At 44.7% G+C, this 23,969-nt stretch overlaps 2 protein-coding genes across 4 annotated transcripts in view; one reads left to right on the top strand and one right to left on the bottom strand.

The window, feature by feature from the left end:
- Wdfy4 (WDFY family member 4) overlaps window positions 1–23,969 on the bottom strand; it is a 248,056-nt gene that overhangs the window by 36,168 nt on the left and 187,919 nt on the right. The window lies entirely within an intron of this gene.
- On the top strand, window positions 1,669–22,966 carry Lrrc18 (leucine rich repeat containing 18). 3 transcript variants are annotated; one of them, XM_090347017.1, is made up of 4 exons: window positions 1,669–1,750; window positions 4,616–4,712; window positions 16,639–17,449; window positions 21,139–22,966. In XM_090347017.1, the coding sequence occupies exons 3-4, from the start codon at window positions 16,686–16,688 to the stop codon at window positions 21,158–21,160; spliced, it is 786 nt and encodes a 261-aa protein (XP_090203143.1). In that variant the 5' UTR covers window positions 1,669–1,750; window positions 4,616–4,712; window positions 16,639–16,685; the 3' UTR covers window positions 21,161–22,966. The 3 variants fall into 3 exon arrangements, with proteins under 3 accessions (XP_090203143.1, XP_090203142.1, XP_090203144.1); XM_090347016.1 differs by having other exon boundaries at window positions 1,669–1,769; XM_090347018.1 differs by lacking the exon at window positions 21,139–22,966 and having other exon boundaries at window positions 1,669–1,769; window positions 16,639–17,453.

The raw sequence follows: 23,969 nt of genomic DNA, 5'->3' as shown, positions 1-23,969 counted from the left end.
TGAGAAAGGGTATCAATGTATGTGAATTAATGCCCCTTCTATCTGGCGAATATAATGTAACCCTTCTATTAATTACAATAAAAATATATGGGAAAAAAAGAGTTATCTGAAAAAAAGAAATGTGAAATAGATGTCTGCTACCAGGCCAGGATGTAGGAATACTGTGCTCTAGATGCGAGTGGTTTGCATTACAGGTTCACATTAGAGCTAGCTGTAATCCTAGCTACCTAGGAGGTTGAGATCTGATGATCACTGTTTGAAGTCACCCCAGGCTGAACAATCTGTAAGATTCTTAGCTCCAATAAGCTAGGGAATAAAGCTGGACCAGAGGCGTGGTTCAAGTGATAGATCACCAGCTGTGAACAAAAGCTGAGCAAGAGTGGGAAGCCCTCAGGTCAAGCCTCAGCATGCACTTACACAAACCAAGAGCATTTTCATTTTTACTATATATTGCAAAATCATTCTCTTAGAAGGGTATCAATTAATATTTCTCTACTGAAGATATACAAACGGAACCAAGGGCGTTGTTATCATATCATTGGCCAGGCTGGTATGTAACAAAACAGAGTACTGGAGCCAGCTGCTGGTGGCTCACGCCTGTAATCCTCAATACTTAGGAGAAGGCAATTAGATGCCAGGCCAGGGAAGGAAAATCCCTGAGATTCTTATCTGCAATTAATCGTCAAAAAACCTAAGAGTGGAAGTGTGGATCAAGTGGTAGAGTGCCAGCCTGGAGTGAAAAAGCCAAGTGAGAGCATGAGGGCCTAAGTTGCGATCCTCGCGCTGGCACACACATATGCAAAAAAATGTTAAGTAGGGAGAGGAAGCCCCCTCCACCAGAAGTACCTCTCTGTTCACCGATGTGCAGTTCAATTCCTCAGCCTCACTGGTGCCTCTCATTTCCATGTCCAGGTGTTTATTTCCCCATTAATCTCCATGACACTCTCCTATCCAAAAGACTGGGCCAAAACCAAATCACTTCTCCCTGTGCTGTCTGCCACTCACAGACCCACCTCCTACAAGCTCTGCCATGCCAGGCCTGCCAGGATGCCCCCAGGTCTTAGGACAAGCCTGGTGGCTCAAGTACCCCGATGAGGGAGCACCTGTTCCAAACAGTCCCATCAGAACATGGTCTTGTTCGGGGGTTCCCCATCCCTTGGCATTCAGTTCTTTTCCCATCAAAGCATCTCCCAAGACAGAAGTCGGATCTTCACCCTCACTGAAGAAGTTGCCTGGTAGATCCATTTTAGCCCAAGGAAATAACCACCACGACCACACACAGTGGCAAACCATGGTCAAATTTATTCCACTAGATGCAAATACTCAAGCGAAGGGTCTTGGTTTTTCGGTGACCCTGTTACCTCCCCAGTCCTGTGAAGCAGGCTATTCTGTGAACAAAGGCAGGGCCTGCAATGGAGACAGTGTAGTGAATGACCTTGAGCCCTCAAGTATTTTCAAGGTTGCCTGTGCCTTCCAGAACCAAACCACAAGCATCTGGACTGAAATCTTCTTGCTAGTCTCTTTTAGCATGTAAGAGAAAAATAAGAACACTAACAAATGCGGGCATTCAGGGTCCAGAGAATGAGTGCCAACTTCTGCTATACTTCCTTTCGGAGAAGGTTCTAGAACTTTGCCTGTGATCATTTGTGATGTTGACCCCCCGTAGAACGATGGGCAGAAGGAAAAAGCTCGTGCCATCACATTGGTTATAACATCAGCTATGAGCACCAAGAAAGGTCCATCATTTCAGGTACCATCAGTGGGGACAAGTGAGTTCTTTTTATAGTTTTGGTTCTTAATATCACTAATCTGAAAGTAACAATGGAGCTCACGAAATGATCCCTGTGAGTGCTGTAGACATCTGATGACTAATGGAAAGTGATTTTAAGAGTTGATAAGCTAACATTATCAATTAATATGTTTTAGATTAGAGTTGTTAAATGTAGCTTACTATCTGTGTGTGAGAGAGAGAAAGGGGAAAGAAGGAAGGGAGGGAGGGAGAGAGAGAGATGGGGAGGTGATATTGGGGCTTCAACTTGAGGTCTGCGTGATGTCACTCAGCTTAACTTCCAGGTTTTGCTGGCTTAGTTTAGCTTTCTCAAGGCAGGTGCTCTACCACTTCCAGTTATTTTGCTGGTTTATTGAAGGTACAGTCTCATGACCTTTCCTGCATGGTCTGGTTTCGAACCATGATCCTCAGATCTCAGCCTCCTGAGTAGCTAAGATGACAGATGTGAGCCACCAGAGCTCTGTGGGGAGAAGGGCTATGCAGCAAACAGCTCTGGTGTGGGGATCAGGAAAACCTGTGTCCAAATTCAGCGTCTACCATTTTTTTCCAGGAAACCCTGAACTGTGACTGTCACCTTACATAGAGTGCAGGAGAACAATTATGGTCATGAGACCAGAAGAGGAGTGGGCATACATGCCTCCAATGGGTGTGATTCTGGCAGAAACCAGGATTAAGGGTTGAGGATCAGTGATGATTCTTTCTTCTATTTGGGAGGCAGAATAACGTAGACCTGCTCTGGACAAGATCTGCTTAACTCAGCCAATAGCATTCTGGGAGATCTTGAAGTAACTGTACCACGTGGGTTAGAGCACCTACTCTGTCCAGTGGGGAGCAGTGGGAGGTGCTTCCTAGAGGGAAGCATTTCAAGATGAAAGCCTGAAACAATGGGAGCTGAGTTCAGAAGAGAAGAGCTTAAAGACACTGGGAAGAGCTTAAGAGAACTGGGAAGCACATCCTCCCCCCCTCACCCCGCCCCGCACCTGGCATGGATCTCCCAGGAAACATAATGTCCACACTCGAAACCCACACATTCAGCCCACTTCCATACCACCAGCTCCCTCTCACAGGTGACCGCAAGCCTCGCTCTACATCAGGACTTCATGGGGATTCAATAGCTAGATCCTTCTTTATGCTGAGGGAGGTGTGTGTGTGTGTGTGTGTGTGTGTGTGTGTGTGTGTGTGTGACATGTTGTTTCATGGTCATACTTTGACTGCTTGGGACAGCCCTATCTGACTTACACCTCTACTTGGCTTGGTCCCAGGCCTCTGAATAATGGGTGGCAGTGAGGAGGAGGGTCAAAGCCAGGGCCTAAGAATTTTCATGCTTCATAGGCTGGCAGAGCAGCCTGTACCCTGGCTTTCAGAAGTGGTGGGTTCCATCACACACCAAAAGGTCTCTGCCAACAGACTCATCTGGCTAAAGGCCTTTTGGCATGTTGTATGCTATCCCTTCTCCAATTAGAAATATGATGGGAAGTAGAACTTTTAGTATTTTTAAAACTTTCTAATTAGCTTTATTTGTTAATTTATTTTAATCCACTTGCTGTTTAAATTAAGTGATGTATTTTATTCCATTTTTAGGCGAAAATATCAAAATCCAACTGGTGTTTATGTATTCAAAAATTTTTATTGTTATCTCTATTTAATGCTTCATGTTGTTTTTATTTCAAAATTGCAATGCTTTCATTCTTTATACTTCCCAAATTTGCATTGCTTGGATTAATCTGGATTTTAAATTATTTATGTGATTTATTTGCTAATTATTTTATTTCTTTTCTATTCATTTCTGGATGCAGAGATGTGAACAGTTAGAAATTCTCTTTCTATATATGCAATTGCTAATGTGTCTACAATGTTATTTTATTATCTGCACAATAACACTAATACTTGTTTTGCTAATCTTCCCAATTACTGGAAATTTAATCTAAAGGCAAAAGTAAAGTCTAAAATAAAAATCCATAAGGAAGTGGTGCTATAGCTCAAGTGGTAAAGAAATGGCCTTGTGTGAAAAAGAGAGGGTTGGAGGCCCTGAGTTCAACTCCCCATACCAGCACACACACACACACACACACACACACACACACACACACACACACACACAAACCCATTCATCACAGCCTTATTCAATAGAGTGTTACTCAGTGTTACCCATTCTTCTAGCTATAGATTTAGCATCATATATATATATATATATATATATATATATATATGTATCCGCTTTTGATAACAAAACCAATCCAGAGAAAATGATACTGAACTTGAAGATTTTATGAGAATTCTGGTTGCTCTGCTTCAAGAGTGAAAGAGCCACATAAACAAATGAAACTGTGAAAAATAATACCTTAATTAAATTAAGTCTTAATTCCCATAGGTTTTCCTGCCCAGGCTGGCTTTGAACCATGACCCTTATATTCTAGCCTTCTGAGTAGCTAGGGTGACATGAGTGAGCCATCAGAGCTCAACCTCTTAATCATTTTTGCTGTCCAGATGGAGGCAGGGTGAGGCTAGGGTTTGTTTGGCTTCTATTTAGCCAGTTAGCCCTCAAATACAAAAGCAAAAAGGCAAACAACAACAAAAGACAAAATACATGGAAGTGAAGAGCTCTGTCCTTTTAAAAGGCCTACCTGTGGCTTTTAGATGGCTTTGGGGGTTAGAAACTAATCTTGTCTCACTGCCCCCAACCCACACATGGCCAAACCCAAAGAAAATGCCAGGCTTCAGGGCTCACAGGATCCAAAGTCCAGGATTATCATCTGCCCTCTGTTGGTGGCCAAGCTGATCATGAGATCTTTTCAGCCTATGTCCTTTTCTCCTTTCCCTTTGTAGGCTGGCTTCAAGATTATGCTAATTAACCCCAGGTCTCAAGTCTTGTTGCCTGGTGACAAAGTTTGATCACAGAAGAAGAGGAAAGGAACAAGGCAAGGTAAGTTTTTCACTCTGGTATATTCAGAGATTTGCTTTAACTTTTCCAAACAACAATGCTTCAGACTGTTTTTCCCCCTCTCCTTTGAGTAAGCAACTCTGGAAATACCTGTACTCCTGGCTGCTTTATTGACAAAGTCCAGACATCAGCTAATGCATTATTGAAGAGGAGAGCCAAGGTGCCCTGAGCACCGCCAGCAAAGGCAGCCCGCTGGGGACCAGGCCTGCTGTTCTCAGGCCCCCTGGGCCTTGGCAAACAAAGAGGGATGGGGATCCTGAAGCAGAGGACAGATAGGGCAGCCACAATTGGTTCTCTTTCCAAAGTTTTTCCAGCTTTTAAACTCAAGGCTAGCACTCTACCATTCGAACCACACCTCCACTTCTGGCTTTGTTGGCACTTAACTAGAGAGAAGACTCTCACAGACTTTCCTGGCCAAGCTGGCTTCCAACTATGATCCTCAGCTCTCAGTCTCTTGAGTAGCTAGGATTACAGGTGTGAGCCACCCGTACCTGGCCAATTTTTATTTTATTTTTATGCTTTTATGCTTAAACTTAAGATCGGATGCACTTGGCTTGGATTTTTGGCTCAAGGCTGGTACTGTACCACTTGAGCCATAGCTCTACTTCAGGCTTTTTGCTGGTTAATAGGAGATGAATGTCTCAAGGATTTGTCCCCTGAACCAGCTTTAAACTTGGATCCTTGTATCACAGTCCTGGATAGCTGGGATTACAGATGTGAGCTCCCAGTACCCAGTTCCTTTTAATTGTCCAGGCAGAGGCTGGTGTTTGTTCTGTTTCTTTCTCCACTTAGCCAGTCAGTCCTCCTAGGTAACCAAAATGGGCATGCTCTTTGATGTAGGAAAGTTGCTTAAAGTAAACTTTGGCAGATCTCACCTGGTTGCTAGTAACTGCAGGGGAGTTTGGAGAACAATGGGTGTCTTAAAGGATCTGGTAATGCAATCCTTGTAGGAATTCTCCTGAACAACTAAACTCATGAACAAATGGTTTAGTCCTAGGCCAACATGGGCCTTGCAAAGACTAGGGAACATGTTAGGACATGCTTAGGAACAAGTGGGAAGATTCAAAAAGCACACATTTTAACTCTTGAGTTTTGCATGATGGGCTTGGTGAGAAAAGGCAGATCTCTACTTTGTATAATCTTTGTGTCTCTCAGGCTAGTAATCTGGCTTCGCTGAGCCTCTACTGCTATGTGTCTAGTGCACAAGAAACAGTATATCAGGGATTCTATTTCCTGTCCATTAAATGCCTGGCCCCTGGTGAGTGGGCCAGCATAAAATCCAGGTACTCAGTGTGGAGACATAAAGCTCATGTTGTTATTTGGCAAAGTGTGTAGTACAGAATAGGCTCCTGATACATTTACGAACTATGTTTCTATGCCAGATAGAAACAAGCACAGAACAGCAGCTCCTATTCCATAAAGTGAGACTTGGAAAGGTTGAGACTTCTGCAAAGAAATTACTCCTGTAGGAAGGGAGAGAGCAGAGACAGGTGTCTGAGCTGGGGTGAAGCCGAGGCTTTCTGAGAATGTACTAAGTACCAGAGCACCAGGAGTGTCCAGGGGCAGTGCATACCAGTGTGCTTCCAGCTTTCTGGTGGGGTTTCCAGGGGTCCACTTGCTGCTAAGTACTAAGTGGGGGGACTTTCTGCACCATGCCCCACTCCCCAGGTGGGAAAAAGGGGCGAGAAGGCCAGGCAATTGCACTTCTAGGACTCTCCTATGTCTACTACCCAATTTTGCAACGTTATCACCACTTTGATTCACTGTCAAGTTTCAGTGTCCCAGCTCCATGCCAGTCTCCCACACCTCCTTTGGGTTCAGAATGAGCCATGGAAACAGAACTTGATCGGGACAGAACAAAAGTTCCCTCAGGCCCCCCTTTACCTCCCACCAGACTTTCATGGTGAGTTAGGAATGTTCCTCCCTATCAGCCATGGAGCCACATTTTCCTAGGACATTGTGAGGTCAAACGTTCATGGAAAAGCTAAATGGCAACTAAGGCCCAGAGATAGGAGCCAAGCAGAGGCAGGCTCTGCTGGGAAAGTGAGTGGTTTTGACAAGGACAGGCTTCCATGTTTATCTGTGAAATGGGATGCATGCATTAAATATTGACTTCTAATCCTAGCTACTTTAGAGGCTGAAATCCGAGGATTGAGGTTTCAAAAGACAGCCCAGGCAGGAAAGACTGGTCTCCTAGCAACCAACAAAAAGCTATAAAGGAGCTGTGACTCAAGTAGTAGAATGCTAGCCTTGAGAAAGAAAGGCACAGGGCAGTGCCCAGGCCCTGAAGTTAAGCCTCAGGACCAGCAAACACACACACACACACACACACACACACACACACACACACACACACACACACACACACACATGGAGAGAGATGTAATTAAACCAAGAGTCTGCACTTAATAAAAAAAAAAAGGAAGGACAAATATATAGAAAATACCAGGGTTATCAGGGCACTGGTGGCTCATGTCAACAATCCTAGCTACTCAGGAAGCTGTGATCTAAGAATCACTGTTCAAAGCTAGCCCAGGCAGGAAAGTCAGTGACACTCTTATCTCTAGTTAACCACCAGAAAACTGGAAGTGGTGTTGTAGCTCAAGTGGTAGAGTGCTAGCCTTGAGCACAAAAGCTCAGGGACAGGTCAAGACCCACAGCTGAAAAGAAAGAAGGCAAGGAGGGAAGGGAGGGAAGGAAAGAGGGAGGGACAGATACCAGGGTCCACTGGAAATTTCAGCCTGCTCTTGAGTTTCCTCTTAGCCTGACTGACATTCTAGAAAGGTTCCATCTTCTGCTCCCACTACATACCCTGAATCTATTCCGTCGCCCTCTTCCTCCACCACCTATTTGCCTTACCCAGTTCATCTCTGGCTTTGTCTCTTCCTTTCCTTTCTCTAGTATTCTTTCAGAAGCCAAACAATCCTGGACAGATAGTCTCAGGCAGCTCTCTGCAGCCCCTGGCCATACTCGGTCTTCTTCTCCTCCTCCTCCTCCTATGTTCCTGATATCTGGACATCTTTTAATCCAACATCCCAGGCTCTGCCCCTTGCTGAGGACTTCTGACCTGTGAACATCATCTTCTTGGCCAGTTCTTCCCTAAATCCTCCCATGTGACTTCTCCTTAGCAGTCAAGTTATAGCTAGGAGTGAACTTTCCCAAGCATCTCAGTTGACATTGGCTGCCCCCTGATCCCCAAACTCTTCCCAGCTTGGCACTTGACACGTATTATCCCTTACACTGTTGGCAGAACATCTGTACCACTGGAAATGTTCCTTTGGGTGTGTGTGTGTGTGTGTGTGTGTGTGTGTGTGTGTGTGTGTGTGATCAAGGCTAGCACTCTACCACTTGAACCACAACTCCACTCTGGCTTTTTTGTATGGCTAACTGAAAACAAGAGTCTTTTGGACTTTCCTGCCTGGGCCAGCTTTGAACCACAATTCTCAGATCTTAGTTTCCTGAGTAGCTAGGATTTCAGGTGTGAGCCACCATCGCCTTGCTGGAAGCAGCCACCTTTATCATCCTAGACAACAGGGGAGGCTGATGGATAAGAAGGCTCAGCACATGCACCAGCAGTTTTGGATGGTGACTAAGAATTGAGGTGCCAACCACATGAAGATCATAGGCATCACTCTGCCACACTGCTTTCCTGAGCCCTGAATCCTTGTGTAGACAGCAGGGAAAGCGGGAATGGAACAATGCCTGTCTGCAAAGGCATAACCTGAAACAAGATGGCTGAAGTGGGATGTTAACACTCACCTCTTGGGATTTAAAATGCCCCTAATCCTAGCTACTTAAATGGCTGAGATCTGAGGATCCAAGTTCAAAGCCAGCCTGGGCAGTGAAGTCCAGGAGACCGTATCTCCAATCAAAACACCAAAAGGCCGAAAGTAAGGCTGTGGTTTCCATTGAATGCCAGCATGAGAAAAAAAAAAAAACTGAAGGAACAGAACCTAGGCCCTGAGTTCAAGCCCTAATGCACACACACACACACACACACACACACACACACACACAGCCACACAAAGCCCATAGTCTGCTCACATCCTTTGGGCTCTGCTCAAGTTAAGGCAGTCTGTGTGATCTGAGCATGTGCTCAATGACCAAGATATTTCTAGTCTGTTACACTAATAATCTTAATATTTTATTTTAATTGTAAGGCACCTATTCCCTTTTGTTCCTTTAACAAATCCAATTAAAACAGACTACATTCCGAATTACAAAATAGATGCTATTAAACCAATAAGAAATCATAATCTTCTGTTGTGAGGCCACATGGCCTCTTGGGAGCTTTTGCTCCAAATAAAAGTTAAATTCTTATTACCCACTCGGGGGCAGAGGGCAGTGTGGTGGTAACAGCTTCCCGTTTTGTGCACATGGGCAGAGACACCAGTATGCCACAGCGAGAGAAGTAAATAATATTGGGGTGAGTAAAGCAGTAAATGTATCACGTCCCAGCAAGATACTTCATGCCATGTGGGTTGGATTAACCAGATAACTACCAAATGCAATGAAGCCTGTCGTTTGCCTGGAGACCCTGTTTGCTGCTTTCCAGGCACTGGGGAGAGACAGAGCTCTGACTTAATGAGAAGAGCAAAACAGACCACTCACCCGCCACCCCAGCCTGTACCATGAGCATGAGTGGGAGGAGTGATGAATTCACAGGACAGCTGTGAGGATGGAATGAAGGGTAAAGGACGGCTAGCTGCGCGCAAGACTAAGCAGAGGGACAGACAGAGCATGGAGAGAGAGAAACAATCAGATACAGCGGCTCATACCTGTAATCATACTCAGGAGGCTGAGATCTGAGGGCCAAGGTTCAAAGCCAGCTCTGGGGAACAAATTCTTGGGATTCTTACCTCTAATTAACCAGTAAAAAGCCCGAAGTTTAGCCTGACACTGATGGTTCATGCCTGTAATCTAGCTACTAAGGAGGCTGAAACCTGAGGCTCGTACTTTGAAGCCAATCCAGGCAGGAAAGTCTGTGAGACTCTTATCTCCAATTAAGCACCAGAAAACAGGAAGTGGTACTGCTCCGGCCCCAAGTTCAAGCCCCATGAATAACTGGGGAAAAAAAAATTCATAAGTGGAGCTCAAGTGAAGCTGAAGTGGAAAAAATCCAAGTAAGAGCAAAGGCCCTGAGATCAAGCTCCAGTACTGGCATGCATGTGCATGCACACACACACACACACACACACACAACAAAGACAGAGAAGTTGCTACCTAGACACAGTGGCAGTTAGATGTTAGTGTGAGTTCCCATGGTGAAGAGCTAAAGATCGCTGCTCTGGTGAGTGCCAGAGAATGAGCTTGGCTGATATTCTAGGCCATATTGAATGAAATGCTTGTGTTCACACTTGACCCACTCTTGTCCGTGTGGAAGGATGCTCAATTCACAGTACCCATCGGTGCTGAGGAGCAGCCAACTCTCAGGCCTTCCCTGCACTGGGCATGTGTACCTAGCAAGGAAGCTAGGGCTTTGCGAATGCCTTTCACCCTCTCCTCATCTCCTCATCTCCCCTCCACTCTCCTACTCTTCCTTCTCCTTTTCCTCCTCTTCCTCCCTCTTCCTGTGCTCCCTCTCCTTCCCTTCCTTCTTTGCCACCACCCCATCTCGGGCTCCAGCCCTCCTTTTTCTCATAGTCAGCTGCCAAGCTCCTATAGTGAAATGACTCCGTCAGTACTGTTAACATATAAGTCACTAAGGCTCATATCTCATGTATATTTAGATATGCACACATCTGCCTATATACAAAAAGGAATGCTGTACACTGGCCCCTGGGCAATGGCAAAGGCTTCGTGGCTTCTATTTGCATGTGGCTCCTGCCAGAATGTCAGTGGGCCACTTGCCTTGTGGCTACACAAAGGGAGTGTGAGCAAACCTTGTGTCTCCTTTACCATACACTGTGGACTCGGCCCTCCAAGCATACATTCCCCCTGCAAGCACTGGCCTATGGCAACTCGGGTAGTTAAGAGTAAAGTCTGACCAAACTGGTCACTGTGAGTCCAAGGGCTCAAAACACTTGGGGTCCTGGGGACTGGACTGCATTAGGCATGCCCATCTTCCTGGACGTGGGGCTGGCAATACTCAGCCGCAGAAGGCTGGACAGGGCTTGCAGCCTGCACGAGCTGGGATTCCAGAATGACTTCCTCGCTTTGGAGTCAATGGGGCCAGCAATGTGGCCCCCGGGGTGAGATGTTTGCTACTGCTTACTGCACAGGTAACAGAGGAATGAAGGGAAGCAGACAGAACGAAGTGCAGGTAGCTTTACATTCCATTCATCTAGGTTAGACTTTGGCTGTGTGACCTGGGAAGTCCCTGACTCCTCTGAACTTTGGTTCCTTCCTTTTTCGAAAAACAGTTGTGGTTGAGCCAGGCATCAGTGGCTCATGTCTCTAATCCTGGCTATTCATGTGAGGATCATGGTTCAAAGCCAGCCAAGTCAAGAAACTCCAAGAGACTCTTATAGCCAATTAACTACCAAAGGACTGGAAATAAAGCTGTGACTAAAGTGAAAGAGCACTAGCCTGAGCACAAAAGCTCAGGGACAGAGGCCAGGCCCCTGAGTTCAAGTCCCAAGACTGATACATACATACATAGAATTAGAATTAAGGCTGAGCCAGGCACCAGTGGCTTATATCTGTAATCCTAACTACTCAGGAAGCTGTAATCTAAGGATTCAGGTTCAAAGCCAGCTTGAGAAAACAAATCCTTGACATGTTTATCTCCAATAAATCACCAAATCATCAGAAGTAGAGCTGTCACTCAGTTGGTAGAGCATGAGCCTTGAGCAAAAAAGCCAAGGGAAAGCATGAGACCTGATTTCAAGCCCCAGTACTGGCATGCACTCATGCATGCACGTGCACACACACACACACACACACACACACACACACACACACTACTGGCATCTGGGATAATTGCTCTAGAGACTGCATATGCTCGGAAGTCTTAGCCATTGTTTACAGAGAAGTAGTGGCTCTTGGCACATGGTAACATTTCCAAAGTACACATCAGAAAACCCCCAAACCACGGGATTCCTGCAGGACTCCAGCCCTGTGTGCCCCTGTCAGCACCTCTCCATCAACTTTGCAGAATTTGCTATGTAACTGCACTGACCTCCACGGGAATCTTTGTGACAGCAAGCCCTTCTCTTCCTTGGAAGCCATCTTAGTGGGAAAAGGAATGTGCTTCAACAATTCTCCCACAGTGAGTCCAAGTCCAGTAGTACTGGGACAGGAGTAGCATGCCATGTGTAGTAATCCCGTCTTCCAGTGGGTTCTAGCTGAACGTAGTGGCTCACGCCTGTAATCCTAGCTACTCAGGAGACTGAGATCTGAGGATCAAGGTTCAAAGCCATCCTGGAACTAATGTCCATGAAATTCTTATCTCCAATTAACCACTAGGAAACCGGAAGTGGTGTGGTGACTCAAGGGATAGGGTGGTAGCCTTGAGCTTAAGAGCTCAGGGGCAACACCCAGGCCCAGAATTCAACCCCCATGAAAGACAAATAATAGTAATAATAATAATAATAATAATAATAATAATAATAAGTGCTCACAAACAGAAGAAGCAGAGGGATCTGAAGGCCTAACTCCTCTGAACAACCAAAGTACAGTTTATCAAAACAAATACCGGAAAGTGAAAAAATTTGGGGGGAAGGGGGAAAATGAAGGGAGGAAGGGTAAGCACATATAGTCATTATATTCAATGTACATTACGTAAAAAATGAACTTTGTAATGTGAGGGTAAGGACAGGGAGGGAAAATGGGAACAAAGGAAGGCGTGATATTGAGCAAGTATTATATTGTACTCAGACTGGTTTATGGAATTGTAACCTCCTTGTACAACCACTTAATAATAACAATAAAAATAGAAACAATCAACGCCCAATTTGGGTGTTGCCAGAAGTTCCAGAAAGTGAAACTTGCAGTGGCCTTGCTACCTCCATCTCCAACCCACACAATGACTTTCTACAGGAAGCTACAGGCCCATCTTGCTTTGGAGTAAGCAAATCCATTCTAGAGAGGGACTGAGGGCACAGAACAAGATCTGAAGTCACAGTGACCTGAACTGCCCTGCTATCCCATCCATCCCATATGCAGGTTGAACATGAGGACAAATGCAGTGACAGATGATACTTGACTTACAATAACTCAATGTACAATCGCTCAACTTAGGGATGGTGTGAAAATGATACCACACTTGGCCAAAACTGTACTTAGAATCTCAAGGTTGGATCTCTTCCCAGGCTAGCGATATGCTTATGAGCCTCTCCAGAGGTGGCAGGCAGCTGTAGGGAATCCCAACTCCCAGTCAGTCCCAAGGGTTAATGGCATATATTCTAGAGGGTGCTTAGCTGAGACGTTTGGCGGTGTAGTTAATGCACTTTCCATTTACAATATTTTCAGCCAGTGCTGGGTCATCAAGTCATAGTCTCTTCCTTCTAAGAATGTATCATTTCCTCTTAAGCTCACAAGGCCAGGACATATCTATCAGGCTTGAGGCTTCCTACAAAGTTAACCTCACATATTAGCTATGAAACAGGCAGGCTATGAGACTTTAGAGGACCTATTTCTACTATGTGGGGAAGAGTGAGATAATTAATTGTAACACAATGTCAGCAAGTTATTCAGAAATAACAGATGGATAGGGGGAAAAAGTCAGTCTTACTTAAAAATGTAGTGAAAATAAGTGAGCGTGAAGTACCAGAATACATTCTCCCACCAAAATAATTATAAGAACCTTCCAACTGAAAATGCTTGCAAATGTTTGCATGGCATTAAAATATAGGTTGCCATTACATTTTTAATTTAGATATCCATGGGGTGCCTCACCATGCTGTTTGATTCACAATGACTGGATTGAAAAAAAATTAATTAGAAATTAAAGCCAAACGAACTGGTCCACTTTTACCCAAATATTAAAAACCAACTGTGAAAGACAAGACAGTACATATAGGACATTCTTACATTTGGATATCTAAGCTGTTCATATGAAATGATATTATCCATCCATCCATCCATCCATCCATCCATTTATCGACCTGTCCATTCATCCATCTGTCTGTCCTTCCATCCATCCATGTGTTTATTTTGCATCTTATTTTCCCTCTGACCCCATCTTAACTTGTGTGGACTGTTATCAGTGTGACCTGAGGATTTATGCTAAGGCAGGCCATCTAACCGGTTCTGCTGGACACCTTGGACACTTCTGTGCTGGGTGGGCCAGGCCTGAGAAGGATGCAGGACTCAAAGAGACACATGCCAGAGAAGAGGTCCTTGATCTCTAGTGGTTTTTGAAATGAGGCCCCTGCCTCTGGTCTGCTTCTAGTGGTGCTCAGCTGACTGAAGAGATCAGGATGGTCTGTCCCTGACCAACACCGCACACCAGCAAGGCCATCCTCAGATGGCTGTGAGGAGGCTGGTGAAGGGTGGTGGCTCATTATTCTCCCATCTGGCCTAAAGCTGTCTGGGGACCCAGTCTTGCCAGGGAGAAGGTGAAGTGCATTAGCCCCACCAGCCCTCTACTTTGCCTCTCAGTGATTAATGGGCAGGCTCAGAGCCAACAGGTCCATTGAAGAGTGATTCCTTAATGGAACAGTACTCTGGCCAGCTTCTCGCTGCTTCCTCACCATCATCAATCAGCCTGGGAAGGACTGCTTCTCACGGTGTGGGTGGGTAGGAGAGACAGGCTCAGAGGGGCTGGCCGGCCATGTCTCTAGCCCACTGGAAGCATATCTTCCCATGCAAGAGCCCACACCTCAATTTTATCTCCTATAGAAGAAAACTAACCAGCAGGTCCACATTTTGAGAGTCCAGTGGAATCCAACAGCCAGAATCAGTGATGATACCTACTTGAGCTACCTGGATTTGGGGAGCAAAACCTGTTCATCAGGTACCTGTGTAGCTCAGAGGCTTGATACCCAACAGGCACTCTGTGTGGTGGTTCGATGAGTAGACGAATGAGTAAATGTGAGAAGAAGCACAAAGACTTGGCTTGACTCAGTCCCCAAAGACAATAAGGACCATAGACAAAGGAAACTTGAGCATATAATCCATGGTTAGGGGTGCCAAGTAAAACACAGCACTCTGCTGGCCCTGGGAATGCACAAAAGGCCCTGTTGTTTATCTGAAAGGCAAGTTCAGCTGGGAATCATGTAGTTTTGTTTGCTCCATCTAGGTACCCTACTGTGAGAAAAGTTGATCAACAGAGGATCAGATCAGAGGTTTTCCTAATCTCATCATTTTTTGGGAGGGCGGGGTTGGATGTCTGTATTAGGGTTTGAACTCAGGACTTTATACTTGCTAACAGACCCTCTAACACTTGGGTCATGTCTTCATCCCATTTTCTTTTAGCTATTTTTCATATATTGTCTCTCATTTTTTGCCCTGGATCTGCCTCACACAGACCTATGCCTCCCAAACAGCTGGGATTGTAGCTGTGAGTCAATACGTCGATCTGATCCATTTGTTGAGACAGGGGTCTCACTAACTTTTTGCCTAGACTAGCCTAGAACCATAATCCTCCCAATTTCTGCCTCTTGAAAGGCTGAGTAAAACATTCTTAAATTGGAAGTTATAATTTGGGGACATTTTTTTCCTTTGTCATATAAGACTGTTCTTTTGTTCTGGTCCTGGGGCTTGAACTCACAGGCTTTCCTGACTCATCTGGCTTCAAGTAAGGATCCTCAAATCTCAGCCTCCTGAGAAGATAGGATTATAGTGGTGAGCCATTAATGTCCAGTTGTCAGATGAGACTTAAAAGCTTTAAGTTTCCTTCCCTCTCTTTACTTCCATCAACTGTGCTATATTTTCATTTTGGTTCAGTTCTAACTTCTTTTGAGACTTCTTCAACTTGTGGATTATTTATAAATAATCCTTTAATTACTAACTATATAGAATTTAAATCACATTCTTAGCTATAAAAGGAGGCTTGCTTATGAACCTCTGTCTTTTTCTCTTTACAATGGGTTTATACCATGGATTTTTATTGGGGATGGGAAATACTACATGAATGTTGTCTGTGATGGTATCTAATAACTAACATTAACCAAACCTTTTGTAGGTACAAGACACTGTTATAGGTGCTCTTGGGTATTAGATAATTTAGTCCCTCTAAGAATACAATGAGAAGGTTGATTTATAAATGAGAAGACTCAGATGCTGAGAATTTCTCAGCAGAGCAGAACTAGACTTTGAAGCCAAATACAATGAGACCAGAATTCTCTATCATTGTTGACATTTTACTGCTCTGCCTGGAGTTCTCACAACCGTCAATTTTCCTCTCTGTGAAGAGCTATTCATTTCAAATTTCACTGGTGTGGTGAGGTGAGGCAGCGTTCTCATGAATGCCAGGCTTACCCCTACACCCATATGGGGTGCTGGGTGCAAACTCTGACACCCTAGGCTCAGAGCTGCTTCTGTCACCCTGTCTGCTGAGCTCCTGTGGGTCCCCAAGTCAAAGAGGAATATAGTAAGTCATTCTTAAAACTCATCTTATTCCCTGATGCCCAGCCTTTTGTTGCATCTAACAGCAGCCTTTCCCTAGCACCAGTATGGGACATGTTGTATTTATGTGATATTTGAGAAAGCACACAGACACACACACACACACACACACACCCCAGGGGTCATGTCAAGGACAGTGAGTTATCTGCGAGGCCAATTCTACACTTCTCATTTGTCTCTTGGTAAGTTAGATTTGGGCACACTATTTGTGAAAGGTTGTGGTGGTTACTCCTCTGATGTTCTGAAACCTTGCTATTGTTTTGTTTCTTGCAGACCATCAGTGAGCAGAGCACGTGGTCCAGGGTGGGGGTCTGGCACCTGTGCATTGTCTCCTAACCACATGTTCTTTTCTCTCTTGTATTGTTTCCCATGACTATTTCCTCACACTGATCCTCAGCCAATCAGAAACACCATCCTCCCAGCACCCTCCCTCACTGAGACAACATGGCTAAGGGTGGGAAAGGCCCTAAGGGCAAAAAGATCACCCTCAATGTGGCCAAGAACTGCATCAAGATCACCTTTGATGGAAGGAAGCGCTTGGACCTGAGCAAGCTGGGAATCACCACCTTCCCCAAATGCATCCTGCGACTCAATGATGTGGATGAGCTTGACCTGAGCCGGAACCTCATCCGAAAGATCCCGGACTCCATCTCCAAGTTCCAGAATCTGCGATGGCTGGACCTTCACAGCAACTACATTGACAAGCTGCCCGAGTCCATCGGCCAGATGACCACCCTGCTCTACCTGAATGTTAGCAACAACAAGTTGACCACCAATGGGCTCCCTGTGGAGCTGAACCAGCTCAAGAACCTCCGAACAGTGAACCTGGGCTTGAACCATCTGGACAGCGTGCCCACCACCTTGGGGGCGCTGAAGGACCTCCACGAGGTGGGACTCTTTGACAACCTGCTGAGCACTATTCCCCCCAGCATCTTCAAGCTGCCCAAGCTCAAGAAGCTCAACACCAAGCGCAACCCCTTCCCGAAGACAGAAGACCTGGAATCCTTTGTGGATACGATCAAGAGGCTGGAAAACTTATATCTTGTGGAGGATAAGGATCTCTGTTCTAATTGTCTTCGCAAATGTCAAGTGGCCCGGGAAAAGCTGACCAAAATCAAGAGTACGGCCATGTCTGCACCGAGAAAAGCAGTCTTTGCCAATTTGGTCTCACCCAACTCCACAGCCAAGGAGGCCCAAGAAGATTGGAGGTGACCTGGGACCCTATCCTGAGGGGGGGGGGGGGAGGAAGGAAGGAGGAAGGGGAAAGTGAGATGAATTCACAGGAAAGGGTGAACTCCTCTGTTACCATAGTAGCCCTTCCAATCCAAGCCCATAAAACATCTTTCCCCACCTCCTTGGCCTGTGGTTTTGGGTCAAGGATGAGCCCATGCATTTCACTGTGCCCATAGCTCTCCTTCACAGCCCATGGCCTAGGTAGCACAAGCTACTAGAAGGTTCTTACCATCACTGGCATTTCAGAAGCTACCACCAGCTCCCCGGTGTGGCTCTGGTTCCCTAGGAATTTTTTTTTTTTACCAGACCTGAGCCTTGAACTCAGGGCCTGAGCACTGTCCTTGGGCTTTCTCAAGGTTGGTGCTCTACCACTTGGGCCACAGCACCATTTCTGGCTTTTTTTCTATGCATGTGGTACCGAGGAATCGAGCCCGGGTCTTCGTGCATGCTAGGCAAGCACTCTACCACTAGGCCAAACTCCTGGCCCCCTAGGAATTTTTTTTTAGAGCAATGCTGGAGCATGTGTTGCTAAGACAGTGCATGGTGCTGATATTGGGTAAAGCACAAAGCCAGATCAGGGAGATGGGCAGGTATTACTATCAAGTAATGGCAAGATAGCATCCTGGCTGTGAACAAGTACCGTCTTCTTTCTTTTATCTGAACTTTTAAAGTTTGCTCTAGGAGCTTTCTCGAGCAGGTCCACAGGTCCTGAGTCCCTTAGAACTACTGTTTTCCCTGATCCCTGAGTAAGGAAGGAGAAGAGTGTCAGGCATGGGTGGATACATTCAATAAACAAGTTCCCTGTAAGTCCAGAGGGCTCACGCCTGTAATCCTAGCTACTCAGGAAGCTGAGATCTGGGGATTGAGGTTCGTAGCCAACCCAGGCAGGAAAGTCCATGAGACTTTCCAATTTAATTACCAAAAAGCAGGAAGTGTGGCTCAAGTGCTAGTGGGCTAGCTGTGAGCACAAAAAGAAGCATGAGGACAGAGTTCAGGCCCTGAGTTCAAGTCCTAGGACTGGCACAAAAATAAATAAGTAAATAAATAAATAAGTTGCTGGGCAGCATGCTAGGGGCAGGAACCATGTCCAAAAGGTTGGCTGGCATCATACATGTTGGAAGAGACAGCATCTGAAGGAGATGGAGCAGAGCATTGTTATCTGAGGAGCTGTGGAGATCGAGGCCTTCATAGTTAGTTGGACAGAACCGACTAGGTGTAGAGATTGTGCAGTAGCATCAATATCCTTCCATGACGGCCATACTCCTCTTGCCGCCACCTTGGAGTCTTCCACTTCTCATCTGAAAAGTGGGACTATATATAATAACCCCACCTAATTCCAAAGGCTCGCAGGCATAGAGGATGCCCTCAATAGATATAGCTTCTCTCTAAGGACAAGGGAGCCTGGGGCATCTCAAGTCTGAAGCATACCCTTGGGAGGTTGGCATGGGTGGTACCATTCTCATGACTGGTCCTACAGTGCCTGTCTACCATCTCTGCTCTCCAAAATCCATATGCTCGCACCTCCGTGCAGCCTGTAAGCAAAGAGCTGAAGGGTCTGCCTCGAGGAAGGCTTCTCCCCACAAATTGCCTGTGTGAGAGGCAAAGTTTGGCTTCATCACAGGAAGGTGAGCTTGTTTCTTCCACTCACTGTCATCAATGTCTTTCTAAACTCTTGATTACTTATTTTGCTTGGCTACACTTAGTGGTGACAATCCAGTGTGCCTTTTTACTCATTTTTCTCTCCTCCTTGCTTCTTTCTTTCTCCCCTTTTCCTTTTTCTTCCTTTCACTCCCTCCTTCTCTCAATCTCCCTCTCTTCCTTCCTTCCTTCCTTTCTTTCTTTCTTTCTTTCTTTCTTTCTTTCTTTCTTTCTTTCTTTCTCTCTCTCTCTCTCTCTCTCTCTCTCTCTCTCTCTTTCTTTCTTTCTTTCTTTCTTTCTTTCTTTCTTTCTTTCTTTCTTTCTGTGCGTGTCTATACTGGAGCTGGAACTCAGGGCCATGTACTCCCACTAGTTCTATTCAAGGTTGGTGCTCTTACCATTTGAGCCATCTCTCTCCATTTAGCTCCTTGGTTAATTAATGATAAGAGTGGAGTAGACTTTCCTGCCTGGGCTAGCTTTTAACTTCAATCTTTCTATCTCAGGCTCCTGAATAGTTTAGAATTATAGTCATAAGCCAGCAGCATCCAAATCCTAGTGTACTTTTAAAACCTCTGAAGAGTTAGATGCAAAATTCCCATAAGTTTGTTCTCTTTACTAAGTGTCAAATATTAAATATCAAAAAACCACTGGGCACCAGTTGCTCATGCCTATAATTCTAGCCACTCAGGAGACTAAGATATGAGGATACCAGTTTGGGGCCAACTAAGGCAGGAAGGTTTGTGAGATTTTTTTTGTGTGTGTGTGTGTGTCCATCATGGGGCTTGAACTCAGTGCCTGGGCACTCAGCCTTTTGCTCAAAGCTAGCACTCCAGCACTTTGACCCACAGCTCCACTTCCAGTTTTCTGGTAATTCATTGGAGATGAGTCTATGAGGACTTTCCTGCCTAGCCCAGTAAAGAAGTCTTTATCTCTAATAAATTATGAAAGAGAGAGAGAGAGAGAGAGAGAGAGAGAGAGAGAGAGAGAGAGAGAGAGAAAGGGAGAGACAGAGAGAGAGGAGGGGGGGGAGGGAGGGAGAGGGAGGGAGAAAGGAGAAAGAAAAGAAGCAAGCAAGCAAGAAAGGAAGGAAGGAAGGAAGGAAGGAAGGAAGGAAGGATCAAGCTAGAAGTGGAGCTGTGTGGTTCAAATGTTAAAGCACTAAGCTTGAGGAAAAGAAGCTCAGGGACAGCATCCAGGCCCCAAGTTTAAGCTCTAGGACAAACACAAAAATAAGTGTGTGTGTGGGGAGGGGGTATGTGTGTGTGTGTGCCCTGTCCAACAATACAAGCAAATCACATACTACTGAGAGCTTACTAGGTATTTTTTTCTGTGATGCATGTTTATACATAGATAAAATGATAACATTCATGTCATTTATTCATTCACTTTTTTTGCTGGTACTGGGATTTGAACTCAGAGCCTCCTGCTTACTTGGCTTGTTCACTTGGTTGGCACTTTACTACCCACTTCTAGTCTACATCCTCCAGATCTCAGCATCCTGAGTAGCCAGGATTACAGGCATGAGCCACTGATTGGTAAAGTTAGTGTTTAGTCAGGGTTTTTGGAGGTGAACAGAGATTCCAATCTGCTATTCTGCAGGCTTTCAGTTCTGGGGTCTCGATCCTATACCGTAGCATCACGCTTCTGGATCAGATGAACGTCCTATTAGCCCCTGATAGACTGGTTCCAATCACTTCTGACTCCAGCATCTATGTGGGAACTCAGGGTCTAGACGGAGCAACAGCTCCTCACAAGAAATTCCAGGAAAAAAAAACAGAATTTCCTTCCCCAGTACTCAAAGCCATAAGCAAAGAAGAGAAACTCAGAAAAGCATGGCAAGTAAAAATATCTTACACAGAGCCATGGAGTTTCCCTTTTCTCAAGTAAAACAAAAGTCCTGTCCACACTGTCTGCACTGTCCAGCAGGGTTTGAGAGCAAAAGTGGCCCTATTTGACCTGTGTGACCTGAGTATTGCCCTTATGGCCTAGAGCAGCTACCTCAACCTCTTGTGTCGCCATTTCCCAGGATGCAACCTGAGACTTCCTAGAATAGCTTATGGCCAAATCATGAAGACTGATCAACTAACAGGAATAAATGACTAAGAAGAGGAAAAGCCTTATGTCAGAAGACAGAGTGACATGGTGAACATTCTGGAAGCAGGCTCTCTCGTGCTGCCCAAGCCAATGATTTCCTCATAAGTATACAATATACCTTGTTCTCTTTGCTTTGGGCTACTTGTGTGTGAAAATGACTTTGAATAATACTTCATGATAGATATGTAAGCAATTAAAGACTTAAAAGTCTTATAGTCTCTATATGTCACCCAAAATGGTACTGTTCATCGCCATAACCTGGGATGAATTATAGATGCTTAATGAAATAGGTCAAGCAGCTAAAATGTCTATAAGAACACATATGTTGAGACATATAATCAAGTGCACTGTAGTTAAGCATAAGTAGAATTTTGACACATCTCAGTTAGGCATAGGAAGCAGGGAAAATAAGAAAACAGAGCCAAGGGAGGCAGCAGGAGGGGAGAGATAAATGGAAAAGGGAACAAGGGACAAATACAGTAAGAATACTCATTGTACACATGTGATAAAAGAAGGAGGAAATGTGAAATGAGCCTGGAGGAAAGGGGTGATGGGCAGAATGATGAAAGGGGGACTTGATCAACAGGCTCTGGACACTTAGATGGACCCATTAAACTGTAAGTCCCTGTACAACTTTGTAAAGTTCAGAAAAAAATAATAGAAGAAAGGAGAGTCAGATAGGATCAACTACTTTTTAACTTCGGGGGGAATAATTGGCATATAATATATAAATAAAAAGAAGTTATTAATAATTGCTAGCTGATTTTAAACGGATTTCTTGTACCTCTTGCATTTCCCCTTTCCTATGTATCCTCAATAGAAAAATAATAAAAGCGAATTTCTTTCAGAAGCAAAAAATAAAATAAATGAGATAGCAAACTTATGGCCTAACATTGCAATGATCAACTTTATTGGTAATGCCATCAAACCAGAAACAATGACATGTGCACCAGAGTACACAGTGGTACATATTGTTGAAATAACTCTGGTAGACTCATACTATGGAATATTATTTGAGAGGGAAAAAGAAATATGCTATTTATATATGCCACAACTTGAATATTCTCAGTGGCACTCTTCTGAGTTTAAAAAAGCCAGTGTCTGAAGCTTGGGTGCTCTCTGGTTCTATTTATAGGGCATTCTCTAAATGACAAAATACAAAGATGAAAAGCATATCAGTGCTGGTCAGGAGTGAAGGATGATGGGGTGCTAGGGTCAGGAGAGATGATAAAGCCAACAGCACAAGAGATTGCTTTGTGGCAATGAAATAGTCAGACATATTGAGTTTGGTGATGATTACATGAATCAACACATATGCCCACACTTGTACCAATGTAACTGCGCTGTTTGTGGGGCAGTTTTATTTTAAACTAAATAATAGTTTTAAAAAAACAGGAGAGGAAGGACAGTATATGGAGTCTCTGTATATTATTTATTCTGATGAATCTATAGTTATTTAAAAATAAAAATGCAAGCCAGGCACTGGTGGCTCATGCCTGTAATCCAAGATAATCTTAGTTCAAAGCCAGCTCAAGCACAGAAAATCTATGAGACTCGTATTTCTAATTAACTGCCAGAAAATTAGCAGTGGCACTGTGGCTCAAGTGGTGATGGTCTTGAGCTGAAGAGCTCAGGGACAATGCTCAGGCCCAGAGATCAAGGCACACAACTGAACAAAAAAAAAAAAAAAAAAGCAAATAAATAATTAAAAAATGCAGGAGGGCACCAGTGGCTCATGCTTATAACCCTAATTACTCAGGAGACTGCGGATCTCGGTTGAAATACAGCCTGGGCAGTAAAGTCCATAAAATTTGGTTTTGGAGACTCTCCCCCAAAAAGAGGGAGGAGGTGGAGAAGTGCCTTGGGCCCTAGGGGGCCTGAGGGCAGAAGGAGTTCTTTGTGCCCTTAAAGGTTTTTCAATTGCAAATAAAGGCTAAGGTGTTAATTGTTTAAGCCAGTATCAGTAAAAGTTATTAAGAACATTGGAAATGGGTTTCTAAACAATATTTGAAAGTGAAGTTGTCTTAAATGTTTAAAGAAAGAGAAAAAAGGAAAATTAGGACTACCAAAGTAATTGCTTAATTGCTATTTCAGCTTGCTCTTGTAAATTACCTTATAGCAACTTCCAGCTAGCCCATGGAGAAGGACAGCAATCCTTATTCAGATGTAACTTTGGCTTTTACCAGGTTCTAGGTAAGCTCATGCTTAGAGACTATTTCTGTGTTGACCACCTTGTTGCTTTAATTGGAGTAATGTGGCCTTTTGTAGGACTCATTGATCTGAAAGCCGCAGCTTTGAGCCTGCCCGGGCAAAGCAAAGTCCCTGTTCAGGCGCCAGATGCCGGGGCCTACCGGCAGCAAATTGGGGTTCCTGAAATAGGGGGCAGGGACTGGAAAAAATAGAAGAGAGACAAACACATCGGGTCCGGGAGGTCTGCAGCCCAGGCAAAAACTGCCGCGCCCGTTTATTCTCAACTCAAAGCTTATATCCCTTCTTGAGACCAGGGCACTGCCAGGTGTTACATCCAGATGGTTAATCAGGGAACTGTTGGGGGTTACATTCATATGGTAAATCTCAGATCAATTGAACAGGAGAAGGCCAAAAAACAATAAGACAATCAAGCAATTATCTGATGCAAATCAAAGTACAGTTTGATTCCACTCTTGCTCCCAACAGAGAAGCCAGAAGTAGAGCTGTGGCTCAAGTAATAGAGAGCTAGTCTTAAGCAAAATAAAAGCTCAATGACAGCACCCAGATCCTGAA

The sequence above is a fragment of the Megascapheus bottae genome, chromosome 15, assembly GCF_031878675.1.
Source record: "Megascapheus bottae isolate mThoBot1 chromosome 15, mThoBot2.hap1, whole genome shotgun sequence".
In the NCBI taxonomy this organism is placed as follows: domain Eukaryota; kingdom Metazoa; phylum Chordata; class Mammalia; order Rodentia; family Geomyidae; genus Megascapheus; species Megascapheus bottae.
Note: the sequence above shows the minus strand (reverse complement) of the source record. Positions and strands in the feature narration are given on the sequence as shown.